The 20,452-nt window shown below is 45.6% G+C and overlaps 1 protein-coding gene across 3 annotated transcripts; it reads right to left on the reverse strand.

Moving 5' to 3' along the window:
- Positions 1-429: 429 nt before the first annotated feature.
- Positions 430-19,933, reverse strand: LOC123188476 (chromatin remodeling protein SHL). Of its 3 annotated transcripts, none has more exons than XM_044600619.1 (5): positions 19,693-19,933; positions 11,663-12,011; positions 10,901-10,969; positions 8,072-8,207; positions 430-924 (listed from the first exon to the last, which is right to left on the reverse strand). In XM_044600619.1, the coding sequence occupies exons 1-5, from the start codon at positions 19,763-19,765 to the stop codon at positions 895-897; spliced, it is 657 nt and encodes a 218-aa protein (XP_044456554.1). In that variant the 5' UTR covers positions 19,766-19,933; the 3' UTR covers positions 430-894. The 3 variants fall into 3 exon arrangements, with proteins under 3 accessions (XP_044456554.1, XP_044456551.1, XP_044456553.1); XM_044600616.1 differs by having other exon boundaries at positions 856-1,912; XM_044600618.1 differs by lacking the exon at positions 19,693-19,933 and adding an exon at positions 16,212-16,447 and having other exon boundaries at positions 856-1,912.
- Positions 19,934-20,452: the final 519 nt, after the last annotated feature.

Genomic DNA, 20,452 nt, shown 5'->3' on the forward strand with positions numbered 1-20,452 from the left:
ATAAGATCATTAACAACATATAAGCTACTCCCTCTGTAAACTAATATAAGAGCGTTTAGATCACTATTTTAGTATTCTAAACGTTCTTATATTAGTTTACGGAGGGAGTAGTATATAGGCTTGACTAAGGATCTATTTGATGTTTAGTATTCCACACATGCATTAAGGTTTTCAGGAACTACCGCAATTTTAGCATAAAATATAAATTTAATCATAAAAATAACAAAATAATAATAACAAGTTTATTATTGCATATTTGCAACAAAACTTTGCAACTATTTAAATGTATAGTTGAATTGCTATTGATATAAACAAATTTGACAAAGAGACCTTACAGTGCCATAAGGTTTCACAAACCCAGTGTTACAAAATCGCAAACATTCTGATATGTAGTGGAGTGTGCTTTATTACCAATCTTTGTCAACATTATGAGACCAATTTTTCCAGCTTTATTAACGATCTTAAGCGACAATAGTTCTATAAAAATTACACAGCTAAATCAAATGCTAAAAATCAGATCCCCTTCTACACAGATACTGCACCACGAGTTGCTCTGAAACAAAGACAAACATTCCACATGGCAACACAAGATTCGACTCTCACAAACGTAAAAGGCTGTTCAGGCCCCATCGCAGAATGGATCACAAGGGATCTTTTTTTTTTTGAGGGAAGATCACAAGGGATCTTGATGGTGCCATACTGCTCAAACTCTGACACTAGCGTCCAAATTCTATTTTCTCCTAATACAACAATCTCAGGTTGCACGTTATGTACACTGCATGCCTGACATTAGAAGGGGTCACAGACTGCCACAAACATCACCACAGACCTCATACTAGAAGGCTATGTAGTTTGTATATCCGTGTGGGAATTCCATCAAATTAATCCAGCCCATCACCTTCTCCGCCTTTTCGACTCCACCAGCTGCACATGTTAGTGTAAATGAATTATGAGCGCATTGATCAGCTATAAAAGAATGATAAGCGTTTGGACCATGTTGTTTCGTGCCCTACGTGTGACACTTATCATTTGGGATAAAATTCTATTTGAATTCACTATGCACCCTAATTTTGAAGCTCTCCCATTTAATTGAAGTATTCAATTTTGGATTTGGTTCACGGCTTTGAGCGGGTCAACAATTTTTCAAACCAATCAGCAACAACCGGCCTATAAAAACATATCAACCCCGCGCATCCTCTCACCACCTAGAAAAAAAAAGTGCCAATGTGATACTGCAGCACCAATATAGTACAGGCTGCCGCCCATGCAGAAAATTTCAACACATAAGTATGGATCGATTAGCAGATAACACCGAGTAACACCACGGAAGGCCCACCAAAACACCACTATAAATATAAAAAAACACTCCATCGTCTCCCCGACTCACCAAACCAAATACTCCCTTAGTTCCAAAATATAAGGTGTATTAGTTTTTTGAAAAGTGAAAGTTCTTTTAACTTCAACCAAGTTCAAAGCCAAAAATATCAACATCCATAATAAATAAATAAAATATGAGAATTCATTTCATGATAAATCTAATGATACCGATATGATATTATGTATATTGATATATTTCTCTACAAAGTTGGTCAAAATTAAAAAGGTTTGACTTATCAAAAAACTAATACTCCTTATATTTTGAAACAGAGGGAGAACAAAAATTATGAAAACCCAACAACACCAACGGTGCAGCAAAGCGCGCCCAACCGTTCTAGTTTAGGATTATATAAAGAATTTTGGTAGGCTAGATTTAACCTTACCCTGAGAAATGAACAAACAATATGTAATCCCTGATTTATTTTGAACTGATCACCCAAGCTTTCAGTATACAGGTCGTGACATGCATGCTGTGTTCCCTTTTGAAGGGGTCCACCACAGGTCCAAAACAAGCACCGCTGCCATAGCAGCATACCTGGCAGCGTACATTGAGTATTAAGTATTAACTCTGCAAGCCTGGCATCCCAGTCACATGGGCCCACTTATCAGCCCCATCTTCTCGTAGCCAGGAGCACAATCTTGGAGCTAGGGGATGGGATCAATAAAGCGTGCTGGTGGTAGTTGGTACCTAGGCATGAAAAAAGAAAAATATCCGCGGCCAACTATGACAATGGAAATGCAATCAAGGAGCAAGATTCATATTCATGCACACCCACCAACGGTGTAGGTCATGGCCATCCCAGGAAGCACCTGTTGGTCCTTTACGCGTCAAAAAACGACAAATTCCTGCAGGCTCAGGCGTTTGAGGAATGATGTATGTGGCCAAAGCCGTCCGTGCCAACAGCGCTTTGGTGCAACATTTCATCGAGGGGGATAACAGCAGCATTGCTAGGAGCAGAGTGGAGCTGCAGGTGGCTAGGGCAGAAGAGGTAGCAACGATTGTCGCAAGGGTCACCCCGTGCCAGTTAGTTGGATGAACGAGGCTATTAGAACAAATGTGTTGATTGTGTGAGCTCATCAGATCAGAAGAATGATGTATTCAGCCAGAGCCAGCAATGCATGCTTTGTAGACCCCCTGTGAACCTCTATTTTCTTGGCAAGGACCCACCTCTTTTTTTAAAAGTTTAAGGAGAATAAACTGCGGTGTTAAAGTAATTGGGTCTGTGTGCGAAAATGGATAGGAGCTCTCGGGTGCCATGCACCCTATATGAACAGTAAAATCAAAAAAATACTAGTAAATAAAACTGAAATTTCGGGGTATCAAGCCTGGTCGTTCATTCTACTCACGTCCGAAGTTTCGTCAAGAAATGGTATCCGTGGTATTCTTAGTAAGAAAATACAGTCCGACCTATGATTCATTCAAACAGTTCTATTCATATAATCGAAATTTCTCTCTTTTTTGCTGAGAATACCATGGATGTCTTTTCTTCATGAAACTTCACACAGAAGTAGAATGGTCGGCCAGGTTTGATATCCTCAAATTTTAGGATTTGTTTATTTTTTTTAGTATTTTTTTATTTTACTATTCATACAGGGTGCATGGCATCAGAGAGCTCCTAATCCATGTCCGTGTCTGTGCGAACATAACGCGAAAGTTTAAGCACTGCTAGTGGATTTCACTATGTACCAATTGGTGCGATGATTGTACCAGTGTCATGTGGGGCCAGACTTATAGGCGCAAGGACCCTGCACCACCCTAGTTCTGTTCCAGTTTAATTATAGAGTCCTAGATTTAGGTTAAAGAGTCTGGGTCTTAGTTGGAAAGGTTTAGTCCCGAAGAAGGTTACCCTGCCAACACCCAATTAGAGTTGGAGTCTGTCACGTCATTGTAATAGGCTACTTACAGCCAGGAGTCTGTCACGTCATTGTAATAGGCTACTTATAGCCACCCCTATGGGATCGAGAAAAACAACCAGAAAATAATCTATCTTCTCACCTCGTGCACCTGCGCCTCGGCGCCCCCTCCTCACCTCTTTCTCCAACCATAGGCCGACGAGAGTTTCGCCCTCGTCCTCCGACCTCCCACGACTACAACCTCCGGTCCAATCCAACCCCAGCCCGTGACAACTTGGTATCAACTTCACCTTCGATACCGGCGGCTGCCATGGCCCCTCCGCCGCCCCTTCCGCAAACCCTAGAAGAACTCGCTGCCAAACAACAGGGGGACCATGAAGCTGTGGTCGCGACTCTCACCAGCCTCTCCGATGAAAATCACACCGCGCAGGCTGATCGCGCCGAGGACCGCGCCACCCTCAAGTCCATCACCGAGATGCTCCAGAAGCTCCAGGGTCAGCTCGCCGATACGTCACAGCAACAGCGCTCGCAGAATCTGGCCCTCCTCCGGCTTGAAGGGAAGGGCACGCCTCAACTTGGTGGCCTCGGGCTCATGCAGCCACCTGCGGCTACATCTAACGCCGGGGACAGGGCCGCCCTGTCGGATCCATCCGATTGTGCTCCGCGACTCTACAAAATCGACTTCCCCCTTTTTGACGGGGCGAGCGACCCACGTCCGTGGTTGACACGCTGCAACCTGTCCTTCCTCGGCCAGCGGACGCAGGATTCCGATAAGACGTGGCTCGCCTCCTACCACCTCACTGACGTCACCACCTTATGGTACAGCCATCTAGACGTAAAGTTGGGCCAGCGGCCAGTCCTGGGGAGAGTTTCAAAAACTCATCTCTAACCACTTCAGACTGCCGACACGCGCCAACCCCTTTGGCGAGCTGATCTCCACTTGCCGCTCCGGCACCGTGGCGGAGTACTCCAAGCGTTTCCTCGAGAATCTCTCTCGTGTGCACCCAATTGCCGATGCCGAGGAGCATGATATCTTCACCAACAATTTGGGCGAGCCCATGAAAACTCAGGTTGAGATCCTTAAACCTGCGACTCTAGACGTGGCTATGGACTTGGCAATTTCGTTCGAGCACCTCAACATTGTCACCGGAGCCACGGCCGCCGCCGCTCAGCCAAGCCGCCAAATTCGCCCCATGGCCAACCCCGGTGCGGTATTGTCTGAATCCTCCAGCTCCACGTCGCCGCTCGTATTCAAAAAGCTCACCCCGGCCAAGATGGACGACCGGCGCGCCAAAGGCCTTTGCTTCAACTGTGACGATAAGTTTGTTCGGGGCCATCACTGCAAACGTCTTTTCTACATCCAGTCAGCAGACGACGAAGAAGAGCCACTAGCGGATTTCCAGGAGGCCACAATCTCGCTTCTTGCTGTCACAGGGATTCCCACCAGCGACACCATGCAGGTCGCTCTTTGTGTCGGGGATCGTGACCTCGTCGCCTAGCTTGATTCCGGTAGCACTCGTAACTTCATCCACGAGGAGATGGCCACTGTCGTGGGGCTGGCCTTCTCCTCCGACCGCTGCCTCGTCGTCACGGTCGCTAATGGTGATAAGGTTACCGGCCGTGGACTCCTCAAGCATGCTGCTATCACGATTGACAAGGAACGCTTCATTGTCGACCTGCACGCCATACCATTGGGCGGATTTGACGTCGTCCTCGGCACGCGCTTCCTCAAAACCTTGGGGCCAATTCTATGGGATTTCAATACCCAGTGGATATCGTTTTGGCACAGGGATCACCACGTGGAGTGGTCAGGACTAGGCTCACCAGGACGGCTTGCCCACTTACATGTGTGCGACAGCAAGGACCTGCTCGACAGCCTCCTGGCCGCATTCACAGACGTCTTCGCCGAGCCCCAGGGATTGCCGCCGCCGCGCGCCCATGACCATCATATTCACCTTATTCCAGGGACACAGCCTGTTGCCGTACGGCCTTACCGCTACCCGACTATTCAGAAGGATGAACTGGAGAGACAATGTGCTGAGATGCTGGCTCGTGGCCTTATTCGCCGTAGTTCATCGGCGTTTTCGTCACCCGTCCTACTCGTCAGAAAGCATGATGGTACTTGGTGTTTCTGTATCGACTACCGTGGACTCAACCTTGTCACCATCAAGGACAAGTTTCCTATTCCAATCGTCGATGAGCTACTAGATGAGCTGAAAGGCGCCCGCTTTTTCACAAAACTGGACCTCCAATCCGGCTACCACCAAGTTCGGATGGCCCCTGAAGATATCCACAAGACGGCGTTCCGCACCCATGAGGGTCTCTTCGAGTTTGTGGTGATGGCATTTGGTCTGACAAATGCTCCAGCGACATTCCAGGCACTAATGAACGAAGTACTCCGTCCCTTCCTTCGTCGCTTTGTGCTTGTTTTCTTTGACGATATTTTGATATACAGCTCCTCCTGGTCGGATCACCTTCGTCATGTCAAGCTCGTCTTGGAGGCTATGCGCACACATCAGCTTTTCCTCAAGCGTTCCAAGTGCTCATTTGGGGAGGAATCCATGGCTTACCTTGGGCACGTCATCTCTGCAGCAGGAGTTGCCATGGACAGCAATAAGGTCCTCGCCGTGGTAGACTGGCCAGTTCCGCGCACTGTTCGTGTTGTGCGTGGTTTCTTGGGTCTTGCAGGCTACTACCGCAAATTCATCCGGGGTTTTGGCACCATTGCAGCACCCCTCACGGCGCTACTCAAAAAAGATGGGTTTCCCTGCACATCTGAGGCAGTCACCGCGTTCGACACTCTCAAGACTGCACTCACCACCGCACCGGTGCTCCAGCTACCGGACTTTGCAGTTCCGTTTATTGTGGAGTGTGATGCATCTGGGTCTGGTTTCGGTGCGGTACTGCATCAAGATGGCGGGCCAATTGCCTATTTTAGCAAAACCATAGCTCCTCGACATGCCTCTCTAGCCGCTTACGAGCGGGAGCTCATTGGTCTAGTTCAAGCCGTGCGCCATTGGCGGCCATACCTCTGGGGCCGCGCCTTCGTCGTCAAAACTGACCACTACAGTCTCAAGTTTCTGCTGGACCAACGCCTTGCACAATACCACAACATCATTGGGTGGGCAAGCTCTTGGGCTTTGACTTCACCGTGGAATACAAACCAGGCCGCCACAACATCGTCGCCGACGCGCTCTCTCGCCATGATGTTCCTACAAGCCACGCCTGTGCCATCCAGGGGACTTCTTTTGATCTATTTGAAGCCCTCCGGCAGGCTGCACACACAGACCCGGCGCTTGTTACATTGAGGGAACAACTGGAGTCTGGCGAGTTGGGGCTGCCTTGGGCTCTAGTCGATGGCATTGTTACCTTTCAGCAGCAGGCTTATGTGCCGCCCTCGTCACAGCTGGTAGCGGAGGTCCTGGCTGTGGCTCACATGAGTTCTGCCTTCCACCCGCAGTCAGATGGACAATCGGAGGCAGTGAATCGCGTCATCACTATGTACCTTCGTTGCATCACTGGGGATCGCCCACGCCAGTGGCTCCAATGGTTGCCGTGGGCCGAGTTCTGCTACAACACTTCATATCATTCAGCGTTGAAGGACACACCTTTCAGGGTGGTTTATGGACAGGACCCCCCGTCTCTCCGGGACTATACTCCGGGCGAAATTCGCAATCAGGCGGTAGAACGGCAGATCATCGACCGCGGCCAGTTCTTAATAGATGTCCGCAAGCGTGTCCTTCAAGCAGCACAGCAGTACAAGCATTACTATGATGACAAGCATCGGGCCCTTTCCTTTGATGTTGGGGAGTGGGCTTGGCTCCGTCTGCAGCACCGCCCAGCGGCATTCCTCGGAACAGGCGCAAAAGGCAAATTGGCACCCAAATACTATGGGCCTTTCAAGGTCCTCGCTAAAATTGATACAGTTGCTTACCATCTGGAGTTACCCCCTCGCACCCGCATTCATAATGTCTTCCATGTCGGGGTACTGAAGAAATACCATGGTCCGCCTCCTGAAGGTCCGCCCATGCTCCCTCCGCTGTTTCAGGGTCGAGTACATCCAACTCCCGTCCAGGCATTGCGTGCTCGTATTGCTCGCGGTATACAGCAGGTGCTGATTCAATGGGAGGGACAGCCTGCGTCTGCTGCTTCTTGGGAGGATGTCCCAGCCTTCCGCGACCGTTATCCAAGTTTCCAGCTCGAGGACAAGCTGTTTCAGAATGGAGGGGGAGATGTCATGTGGGGCCAGACTTATAGGCGCAAGGGCCCTGCACCACCCTAGTTCTGTTCCAGTTTAATTATAGAGTCCTAGATTTAGGTTAAAGAGTCTGGGTCTTAGTTGGAAAGGTTTAGTCCCGAAGAAGGTTACCCTGCCAACACCCAATTAGAGTTGGAGTCTGTCACGTCATTGTAATAGGCCACTTACAGCCAGGAGTCTGTCACGTCATTGTAATAGGCTACTTATAGCCACCCCTATGGGATCGAGAAAAACAACCAGAAAATAATCTATCTTCTCACCTCGTGCACCTGCGCCGCGGCACCCCCTCCTCACCTCTTTCTCCAACCATAGGCCGACGAGAGTTTCGCCCTCGTCCTCCGACCTCCCACGACTACAACCTCCGGTCCAATCCAACCCCAGCCCGTGACAACCAGTTTGACTGCAGAACAGACCTCTCCTTTCATAATTAAGCTAACCATGCTTTAACATTGTCACAGATTATGTGCATTCTCAGTTTTCACTAATACGAACTAAATTTGCATAATTCATATTTGTTTATCATCATTTCAGATAACAAACCAGACAAAACACCAGCGATAATAAAGCAAGTGTCATAGTTACCTTTTCTTCTGACTCTGCCGTGGCTTCATGAAAATTCTCAGTTGTCTTCCCATTTTCAGCAGTACAGCTCTGGCAGAAAAAGTGTTCTCGTTTCTTTGCTTCTTTAATGGTCATTCCAATACAAGAAGGGTGAAACCTGAAAAACAAAAGCAGCAGTTATAACCTCAAGTTCAAAGGGACTCGAATTCCTGGAGGCAGATGATTACTTAGCACGCACAGATGCACCAACAGAGACCGGAATAGATGGAAAAGAAAACATATTTGTTTGAACAAACAAAAAATTATGGTGCACCCTATTTATGTACACACACTATTCAAGAACTAACCAGGCATACTCTGCACATTAAAACTACAAAAAAAAATATCATTCTATATGTCCCGATTGACTACTTGCTTTTTGCCACCATTTAGAATAGACAAACACTAACAATTAGCTTAACATGCACTCGCAAGCAGTGTAAGGACTTGTTGACAGAAGGTTATAGAGTCAAGGCATTAATTTATGCAATGTCACCAATTAAATAAATTAAATTCTGGATCTAAATACAAAAACAATAGTACCTCACAGGAAAATGAATGCACATGCTGCTGACTCATGCTTGTTATGGAAACATACCCTGAGTTATGGAAACATGGACATGGAAAATAGAATCACATAAGCTCGTTTAATAATTCAGTTAGGCGCAATGGGGTCAGATATTTCAGCTAATAGTTTGTAATCACTCTCCAAAATTCCCTATATGTGAGCCAGAAACTATAAAATCATTAAATCACATGCAGCTCCAGAATTTGAGCCGAAGCACAGTTCAGGGTCCTAATATAAAGAAAAATCAGAATGTCGTTTTTGGTATTTGGGGCTATTGACCATCAAGGGGAGAGAAAGTGTGGCAAAAATAGAGTTGCACCTAGGGGTGGGCATATAACCCAAAACCAATTTAACCTGGACCAAAGCCGAAGTGACCGAAACCGAAACCTTTGGTACTGAGCTTGGTTAGCAATTTTTAAAAACCAAATTAAGTTCGGTGATTTCGGTATGTACCCTCGGTCCACCAAACTGACCGAAGCACCGACGCCCTACCCCTAATTCCTCTCTTCCCAGCTGCCGCACCCCACAGAACTGGCGCCGCCTCCTTCCAAAACGCTGCTCGTCCCAAATCGCCTCCTCCCAAAATCACAGCACAGATCAATCCTTGCCCTCCCCAAGACCGCAAGTCTCGCGTGCGTGATCTGTACCTTCCATGGCCGCTTGATTTCTTGTCTCCCAAGCACTGTATATGAGTTGTGAATCACTGCAGCCCGATGCATCACTGCGCCGCCTGCCCGCCCAAATCCCTGGCCCCGGGCCGCGACAACATCAGGTCCATTTCCGCACAGGAAGAAGAAAGTTGGCTGCTGCAAGCCATGGCAAGTGGCTGGATGGATTCTGTATCGAACGCTGCTGCTTGCCTGCAACATAAGTAGTTGAATTATATTCGGTCATATTCTTGATTCCATCCAGATCCAAGTTCATGATTTGATCCTAGTTGTGATGTGTACCGTCCTTGTCTGAATCAAGGTTTGCTTTGTGTTCTAGATGTCTTCCGAGATAGGAGTCTCATGCTATTGTTCCCATGGACAAGGAGGGTGAAATAAGGAGGCTTGAAAGCATATGGCTGCAAGATCAGAGATGTGTAACCATTTCAAGAAGATCAAGGTTGATGGTGTTTGCAGAAGGCAAAATGCAACTACTGCGAGACCGACATCGCCACTCATCCGATCATCAATGGTACATCTGCTTTGCACAAGCACTTTCATGTTTGCAGGTGTAATCCTCATAAGAATATAGGTGAGATAAGCAAGCTGTGCTGCAAGTAAATCATCCATGAAGGTTGAAGAATAAGCAATAAAGCTTGAAGTTTAGAAGATAGGAGATTGGCAGATGGCAGCGGCGCAACACTACTGATCCAGTGCGCTTCCTGCTGCTTGTCTTCTTCTATTTCGTTTTATCAAACTGAAGTGTTAAGTCAGACTTGTCAATGCTGTCGTGTGTGCTAAACTACAGCTGGTTTGCTGGTGCTGTCTGTTGAGTCGAATTTGCTATGTTTATGCCCAGTTTATGTTAATTATCTCAAAGTTAGTCTCTGTCACTTGTTTACTGTCATTCTTATTTGTCAAGGAACTGTGTGGTACAGGGTATATGCTGGCAAAAATTTCTGTACATAATTTGCAGCTAATCGCCTGTACCAACCCAGCCATTTTTCTATACATAATTTGCAGTTGATCACCTGTACCAACCCAACCTGATCACCTGTAAGCCTACATGTTGTCTCTACGATTAGCTGCAGTTCAGCTCTACTTGAAACAATGATTTATCGCCTACCTTTTATACCTCATGTCTAATATCAAAAAGACAAGACACGCACCTCCATTTGTACACAAAACAGAATGATATAAAATGCACCAGAGCGGAAAAGGTATAACTATGTCATCATGAACCAATTATACAAAATACACATGGAATGGAGGTCATCATCAAAGTATCAAGGTGATGATGACCTTTTCAAAATGAACCGCAACAGAATGATACAAAATGAACCAGAGGAACCGACACCCGTGACTTTGAAAAGTTAATTTGTACTACCTCCGTAAAGAAATATAAGAGCGTTTAGATCACTAAAGTAGTGATCCAAACACTCTTATACTCCCTCCGTTCCAAATTACTCGTCGCAGAAATGAATGTATCTAGAACTAAAATACATCTAGATACATCCATTTCTGCGACGAGTAATTCGGAACGGATGGAGTATTTCTTTACAGAGGGAGTATTTTTCAAATATACGATTTACTCACCAGTCAGAGCATTCCTCACATTGGATCATAAGGTCATCAGGATTGTACGGCATCTCACACTTGCAAAACCTGTCACATTGTAGAGAAAGACACGATAATAACAGTAAACAAGAGATTCTGATTCAAAGACTGTACAGAAATCGAACATGCAAATAAGGGAGGCACGCAAAGCCTAGCAAGAAAGAGGGATTTGATTGAGATTACATACAAGAGTGGAAGAAAATAGACTTTGATCAAATATTATAAAACAAGAAGCACGATTTAATGGGACAACAAACAGCAACAACTTTTTCCCAAATATAGCTGCTATAGCAAACAAGGGATTACTCTTCGATTGTGGACAATATAAGCCTGATACACATGCTAAAGCATGCATTGTGTACCACGAGCCCAACACATGAAATGCCAACAACTGTTGACATAAACCTTGCATTTTTTTTATGTCCCTTCCTATTGCCTTACATGCAAGAAAATAGTTGTGTTGCCTCTTTAGGAAAATAACTAAAACAGGCCAATAGATGGGTTGTGAATATGCAAAAAATTATCATCATATCATCAAGGGTACAAACTTGATAACCTTTGGGATAAATATAGACATCATTCATGAACAAAACTAGGAAAACTATTTATAGTCAATATCATCGTAAAGTTAGGAATGCATCACTTATATAATGAACTGTCATGCCAAAAAACTAAATTACACAGTGCATTGAGTATCCATCTACCAACAATAAAACATTAGAGGTTGCATTGGATTCTTACACAGCTATACGGTCGGGCACGAAACTGCCAGATGCTGATTTGTAGTCAAAGCGACAGAAGAAGTCCTCGGCATTCACAGAATCAAGCTTTGTGTAGCTACGGAAGCTGTGGACATTGCATTTTCCCTCTATTGTGTCAGCACTCTGTACATCATAGTGGTCAGAGAGGAATACCTCTTTGGAACCATGAAATGGTCGCCTCCCACCAATGGATTCTTCTGGACGATAGTACCATCGAACCCGTACTCTCACATTTGTGCCTCGAGACCCTGCTGCCTCAATGGACTCAACTTTTGCCACATATGGTGGCTTTGATGTATCAGCTGATCTCATTAGCACACAGTCCCCAGCTGAAAGAAACACGTGGGAAAATCAGACAAAAGCCAGATTAGTCTTAATTGGTTCGTTTTGAAAAGGTCATCATCAAAATATCAAGGTAATGCCGGATCACAATGAGATAGTGATATTATGGAGCATGGAAAAGTGAGGTCAATACAGCAAGACATACATTCAGCAATAAAATGGACATCAAAGCATCCATATTCTCATATCATTACACATCTGGATAGGTGCAAAAAGTAACGGTTCACTGTCCCTGTTTTTTACCTTCTGTGCAACATTTCTAAGACTCAAAAAATAGAATGTCAAAAGTATACATCCTACCACCCGGTGGTAGTTACCCTCACATCTTAAATACTAGCGTGTGATAGTATATATACTACTCCCTCTGTTCACTTTTATAAGTCCTTGAAGACATTTGAGACAACATGTAAAACAGCCTATTTTCAGTTGTCTGAAATGACTTATAAAAGTGAACGGAGGGAGTACTTTATCATTCTCAGTATGTTTATATACTAGTATATCTAAGATTTTTCAAAGCAAGATCTATGAAAAACTTGCATGTCAGTCCATACTTTTTAGTTTATTTTGAAAATACTTTCATATTTGTAAGTATAAAAAGATAATACTAATAAATTGTACATACGACCAAAATATTGTTATACATACTACATACTACACGTACATACTCTCGGTTTTAACATATACTACATACAACATACTCCCTCCGTATCCAAATATAAGTCTTTCTAGAGATTTCAACAAGTGACTACATACGGAGCAAAATAAATGAATCTATACTCTAAAATATGTCTACATACATCCGCATGTTGTAGTCTATTTGAAATGTCTAAAAAGACTTGTATTTAGGAACAGAGGGATAACAAAACTCATGTGAGGGTAACTACCACCGGGTGGTAGGAAATATTTGTCCAAATACGTCACATCCCCAATATGTCCTAATTTGTCCTAAAGTATTGTTATATATATGTCAGCAGTACAGGGGCAGGCACCTCTCTCAAGATGGATAAGGCGGGTCACGATCACGTACCAAAGACAGGCACCGGTTGGCACGGCTCGGGGCCTTGGTGGATGGACAAGCCCTGAGCACCAAGACCCCTGGGACCCGTCCGTAAATTTCCTCGTGGAAGCAGTGGGCCTCCCGGTGGGTCCCCAGGGCAAGTTGCAAACATATGAGTTTATGTGCCATTGGCAGAAATATATCTCCCTACTATGCTTCCCTCTCACGCCTATGCTTCCTTCGCATGGCGAAGAGAAAAAATAGAGTGAGCCACGCACACACATCCCATGCCTCCATCTCCGCCATCACCACTGATACCCTCCTCGCGGTGACGCCCACCCACGATCTCCCCTCTCCTCTTGCAAACCACCTGATCTCACGGGCTCTTAGGAGCTGTTTCTTCATCCGTTCCGGCCCCCACTGCCCCTCTCCTCTTTCCCCTCACTCCCTCCCATGTCTGCCTGTGGGTCCTACATGGCCCGCCGCCTATATCACCATCAAGCGGCCAACTCTCCGGCACCATCCCCGCCTCCCCACCTCCATCTACGGATCCTGAGGTGAAGACGCCCGTGTGCACCCGTCAGCTAGCCATGTGCCTACCTAAGGCCCAACTGTTAGTATTGTGGTTACAAACATACTTCTGTTTGTCCATCAGTTTGGGGGTGAAATGCATAACTGAGTTGTAGTTTGACGCCAGCAAGACGTACAATCTTGGTCCAAAAATCGCTGGTAAATACTGGGTCGCGATCACTGACAATGGACGACAGAAATCCATGAAGACGGACTATGTTAGCAAAGAAGGCCTTGGCAACAGAGCTAGCAAAGTATGAATGTCCCAAAGCAATGAAGTGGCTATATTTCGAGAAACCGTCGACAACAATCAAGATGACCGACTTACCACCAACCGTCCGAGGGCCCTCCACAAAGTCCATGGAAATGTCTATCCAAACATGCTGAGGGGCCAGAAGGGGTTGGAGAAGGCCACGGAGATGCAAATGCCCAGTCTTGTTGCGTTGGCACACGACAAAACACCGCACAATCTCCTCCACCACCGCTTGCATGGGAGGGATGTAAAAATTGTCACTCAACCGGGAAGTGTCTTTCGAACACCCTCATGACCCAAGTCATGGGCATCTGCCAAGAATGCAAGAAGGCAAAGTGAGGTCAGTGTGACGTAGACTCGTCCTTTATGGAGAATGAGGTCATCGGTGACGCTCCGAGCCCTGCAGCCATCCCTGCTTCAATGGAGTCACTTCGTGTTGTAAGGTCTGCAGTAGTGTCAATTTCTTGGTGCGGATCATCAAAAAGTTGAAACTGAGGACATGAGAGCAAAGACAGCCCTAGCTCACGCCTGGAGAGAGCATCAGCCACTGTATTTTGACGGCTTGGTAGATACTCCATAGTGAAGTCATATCCCAGCAGCTTGCTTACCCATTAATGTCGCGAAATGGTGGGAAGGTGTTGGTCAATCAAGTACTTCGGGTTACAGTGGTTCGTTCTTATTTTGATGCTCCGGCCCCACAAGTACAGACTCCAACGTCACTAAACTTTCACCAATCCAATCAGCTTACTCTCACAAGCTACTAGCTTGGCATGGCATGTGCCACCGCCCTGCTGAAGAAAGCAAGAGGTATGCCCCTTGGTGTACCAGGGCTTCAAAGTCCGTGCCAGATGCATCACAATCCACCAAGAACGGAGAGTCAAAGTGTGGTAGCTGCAACACAGGTGCTGCTGCGAGGCCCTGCTTGAGCGTGCAAAAGGCCGCATTGGCCCCTGAGGACCACATAAAACCTTCTTTCTTGACGAGCTTGGTCGATGGAGCTGAGAGCACACCGTGCTCCTAGATGAACTTGTGATAATACCCATTAAGCCCAAGGAACCCGCGAAGGGCACGGACACTTCGTGGTTTTGACCATGCCTCCACCGCTTCCACCTCAGTAAGGTCCATAGCGACGCCGTTTGCTGAGATGATATGGTCCAAATAGGCCACCTTGTGCTCACCAAAGAAGCACTTGGAATGCTTCAGGAATAACTGACATTGCTGGAGGAAAAGCAAGACAACACACAGATGACGAAGGTATTCTGTCCAAGACTTGCTGCAGATCAAAATATCATCAAAGGAAACGAGTACAAATTTCTGAAGAAAAGGACAAAGAAAAACATTCATCAAAGCTTGGAGCGTGACTTGTGTGTTGGTGAGAGGCCAAAAGGCATCACCAAGAACTTGTAATGGCTGTGATGCGAGCGAAAGGTGGACATCTTGGCTTGGCTCGTGCATGCACTTGATGATATGTAACACTCATAGTCTTGGTTGTTCTAGGATCACTTCTTGATCACAGTTGCTCGATCGTGCCTTTGCCTTCTCTTCTCGCTCTCATTTGCGTATGTTAGCCACCATACATGCTAGTACAAGCTCGGGTGAGCCTCTGTTGGCATCGCTCCTTTAGAAGGAGTGGTCCGAGAATTATAAGAAGGAACTCGTCTGTCGAGCCAAGGACTCCGGATCCGGGGTTGTTATCGTCAGGAAGGTCATCCTCGGCATAGAAGACCAGTTCGGGGGCTACTGGCGGTGTCCTCGGGGGCTACTGGCGGTGTCCTGGATTGAGGATGCTAACCTAGTCGGCCCATGATCCTTGGGTTGGGCCGATGGACCCTCATTCATGGTCAAGACAGACTCCGGAGGCCGTATGCAGGAGGCGTGATCAAGACTACCTCCATCGTAGACTTGACGTATACTCCAAGAGCTCTCCTGCCGCCTTGCTCCTAGATACCGACCTTGTAACCCTAGATACCCTCCCTGGCGTGTATACAAGTCATAGGGTTTAGCCCGTAGAGGGGATATCAACACAATATCATTCACCTAGCTCTAGAATTAGACCACATATTACGATCTCGAGGTAGATCAACTCTGTACTTGATACCTCTCCACTAATATAAACAAGAACAGGACGTAGGGTTTTACCTACATCAAGAGGGCCCGAACCTGGGTAAAACATCATCTATTTGTTCTTGTTACCATCTGACCGAGATCCACATCTCGGGACCCCCTACCCCGAGGTCTACCAGTTTTGACACCGACAAATACCATCATTAAGTTGGTGGTAGTCCACACAAAACCACCATGTGCCATCCAGTTTCTTAACAACAATCGCCGGGGAAGAAAATTCAAGGTTACTTTCTCAGATGATACCTTGTTGGAGCATATCCTCGCATTGGCGTTCAGTCTCATCCTTCTAGAACTCAGGGTAACAGTATAGGTGAACTGCAATAGGGGATGTTCCTGGCAGGAGCCGAATGCGATGGTCGCACATGCGCGCCGATGGTATGCTACACGGCTTATCAAATAGTGCCTTGAACCCTTGCAGAAGTACGACCATGGAGAAGAAAATTAGGAAGTTGGAGAATCAGCTAAACCCGCTAGCACCAACACCGTTGCTTGTCCCGGCAGCTATAGTAGAGGAAGAAGAGGCCATGAAAAAGGTGCTCTACCACACTAATGGAGAGAAGGCCAGTACGAGTTGAGTTCATACAATTCAATGGACGATAAATGTTTACCATGGTCATTTAACAGTCAAAATCTGTTTTCCTCACCACAAATCAGATCACTAAATATCTAATATAATGAATTTATCAAGCCCACTATGGATTGTAGTAAATTCTCCACCTTCACTACTGATGTCATAGTCGACTGTTGGCAGTTTCATGCTATATATAGCAAAACGTATTATTTGCCTAATTACTCGGTGTATGGATAAGTATATAATTAAATGGCAGTTAAGGACTTCAGTTATGTACAAGGCCATGTAAAGTGCATTTATGATATACTAAGAGATAGGGTGTCTGGTAATTGTTATTCAGAATATTGCATAGTTGTAAGTTGCATGCCATAACACAAATGCACAATAAAGGGAATTTAATTGACACATAATTTAGAGTGGTAATCTTATATACCTAAGAGATTCATCCCCCTAACCTATTTATCTTAACATGCAAGCTATCCACCTCACCACACAAGCCCCACACATGTATTACTTCATTTCCTAGACATGCACCCATCCCACGTCAGCAATCTAGCCAGGTAAGCAAAACTGAACATGTACATGCATGTCATTCGTCCAGTTTGGACCGTCCCTTTCTCTTTCCAACCATACATTAGCGACCGAGCCCTCTCTCTGATACAGAAAAAAATATAACCAAGCCCTTTCTCTCAGAAAAAAGAAGAAACTTCTCCTCACCGCATGAGGGCCCTCCTGCGACTCCAACCACCGTCAGCTCGCGTCCGACAGCTCTATGGGTCGGATCGCCTCCAATCTTTCTCCACGGAAACTCTCCATATTCTTGACGCTAATTACTCTCCCACAATTGATTCCCGTCTCCCTCTTCACCTTCTCCACTGAATGCCATTCTTCTACCTCCCATTACCTCTTTGCAGCAAAGAAGCAGATGAATTTCATTCTTCCTCCTCATGGAGGAGTATCCCGATTCATTGTGGGTGGCTCATCGGTTCTACCTTGCTGTATACTACAGGTCCCCGGTCGGTCTCATCTCAGGAGTTCAAGAAAGAGGCTAGGAGGAGTAGGCCGTGAGGATTCCACTATCGGTCACCCGAGCTCTCCGCAGATCGAGGAGGGAGATTAACAGGTGGATTTTGTTTAGGCGCAACTTGGATGCAGATCTTCCTTGGGGAACATAAGGGAGACGAGGACAACAATCCAAAGAGGGTCAATAGTGAGGCACCAATTGGCCATATACCAGGAAAGCCAGTGAGATTGATGGGATGAATCTGAAGTCTCTGTTGTTGAAACGCATAGCCTGTTGGTGCCGCACGTCGTAGCCACATCTGCAGTCATTGTCGTTGGTTGCGACCTGTTCCAATCCCCTTTCCATACCAGTTTCTTCCAAATCCCTCCTACCCGACTTCCTCTACTCTGATGCTTCTTTATTGTATCCTGCACTTGACTGTAAATTAGTTTTCTTGCGCCTTCCTTGAGTTTTTTCAGAGACGAATCGAAGTTGGAATTATGAGTCACACGCGTGTGTTATCATATAAGTATTTCCCAAACTCAATATATCAGCAGGTTATCAGCACTATAGTCCTCTATCATTTGCAATAATATATGCATCGAACCAAATTCATCATTCATTTCAGTTCCTTAATCCTTGATCACTGTAACTTTATTGAGTCTCAAAGTCATTTTGTTTATTTATGTAATTTGTGCTTGATCTTAAACCATTGCCAATTGGAGATTTGGTTTTAAGTGATCAGTACTGCCACGGTTCATGACCATACAGTTACTAATTTTTTTGAGAAGAGAAGCTCTGATCTATACTTCTACTATTGTTTTTCCTGTCCTCTGTGCAGATTCTGTTCTCGGTGTGTATTCTTTTCTGATGTCCATCAACGAGTTGTCTGATTAAAATCAAAGCAGGTTAGCCATCTTGCTTAGTATGTACTATTGTCATCTAGGATTTTTTAGTCTGATGCATATATTCAAGAAGCTTGCAATTGCAAAAGTTTTTTCACAGCGCTAATACACACACTACCAATTGTACTATGACCACATTCTTATTCTTCCAATTTATGGTTATGTTATTCTTACATTTGTGTACTAAGTTCATCTTTCTTTGTTTTAAGCTACCCTATTTCTCCTTGAGTAACATATAACATATACATGTGATGCTAAAACTGGTAAACAAAGATCGTGCTTACAGACTTGCCAACACATGGTGTATTTTTGGGTATGTGCAGGTTGTCTTTCAGGCCAGTAAAAGTATTTTTATTGTTTCGGTCGTTTGTTGTAAATTGATTTGTATATATGGTAATATGGAATTTGGTTATCCTATTTAGTTTATTAAATTCTCGCCATCATGTTTTGTTGTACATTTGTTGGTAGTACAATCAACTCTGGATAATTGCAAGAGAAGTAAACTATATTCCTTTTGGATTGCAACTATATATATCTTCTTTCTACAATATACCAAGTTTACTTACATTGGTTATTTTAATATGTATGTCTAAAGTAGAATGGAATTTCCACATTTTCTATGTGTCCTCTAAGAATGCACCGCGTGAATTATGAGCATTGCATACTAATATCCCGCAGCAACGCGCGGGGAATCATCTAGTTCATAAAGGTCACAACAGAACAACAGAGCTTCCTATGTGTAACCTATTCTACCCAACTTAATTCAAGCGGACTGCATGTGCACGAGCACATAAGACACACTATCCAACTTGAAATTTTGAAGATACAAAATTTGGCCACAGACATAGAAAACTTGAGTTTTAATGCGGAGCACTGTCATCGGTGGTAACCAATTGATCTATCATTTTGTAAAATTCAAAAAACACAGCAAAAATGATGTGTTAAAATGTCCTTTCAAGTTTGAATGTGCTAATTTCTTCTTGAGCTGGCTAGCAATCCAGCTTATCCCCGAAGTGAACAGCAAAAAATATTTCTGTGTTCACCATGGTTCAAACAACACGTCAACTAAAATGTCCCAAGCCCCCCCCCCCCCCCCCCCCCCCCCCCGAGGAACAACAACAGATATAAGGCACCGAGACCAGCCAACCAATACCACAAATTATTGCCGCAAAAACAAAATCCCACAAAAATAATCCGGAAAACTCAGGATCAGAGGGAGGAGATGAGCTGGGGGGAGAGCCTCACGCTTGATGACTTTGTCGGACCCCTTGATGGTGTAGAACTCGAGGATCTTCTTGGGCGGACGCGTCTTAGCCATGGGCTCGGCGGGACGGCGACGGCGAGAGGCGTGAGGAGCGGGAAGCGGGGAGCTAGGGTTCGGAGAAGAATGGGGAAATTTTCTGTTGTCTACTACCCCTCCAAACAGAGCCTCGGCCTTTTTGGTTCGAAAACGCCGAGGCGCCCTTTTTTACCGCCTCTGTGCGCTACCATTTGATTCGCTTGGTAAATCATTCGCGGTAAATTATTGCCGCCGCCCAGTGAGCGGATGGGGACGTACGGGCCGTCGCTGTGGATGGTCGGGATGGAAGCTGGCGGATTGGCTGTGGGCCTCTCGTTATAAGCGCAGTGACCGAGCTAGGCAGACAAAAAAAGATGTTTAAAAAAAACTCTCTATTTTTCATAAATAGTTTGGATTGCTTACCACGTGTGTCATGTGGTGAAAAAATAATTTGACATGACAAATGTATTAATTGTCCCCTAGGCGGAAACAAGGATTTCGAACACTTCCAGCGACTGCCACCGGAATCTACCCTTGATCCCTCGTTAATCGCTCCCCGGCCACCCCTGGACTCGGGCTAACTAAGGGGGATCCTCGCGATCTTCCTGGCCTTGGTTTGCGGGGGAACCGATGCGGACCGGACGACGACGATAAGATCAGATCTTAAGTGATGGCGGAGAACTCTGGATTGCATGGAAGGCTGGGGAAGGAGACTGAGGAGGAGCC

This window comes from Triticum aestivum, chromosome 2A, assembly GCF_018294505.1.
Source record: "Triticum aestivum cultivar Chinese Spring chromosome 2A, IWGSC CS RefSeq v2.1, whole genome shotgun sequence".
In the NCBI taxonomy this organism is placed as follows: Eukaryota; Viridiplantae; Streptophyta; class Magnoliopsida; order Poales; family Poaceae; genus Triticum; species Triticum aestivum.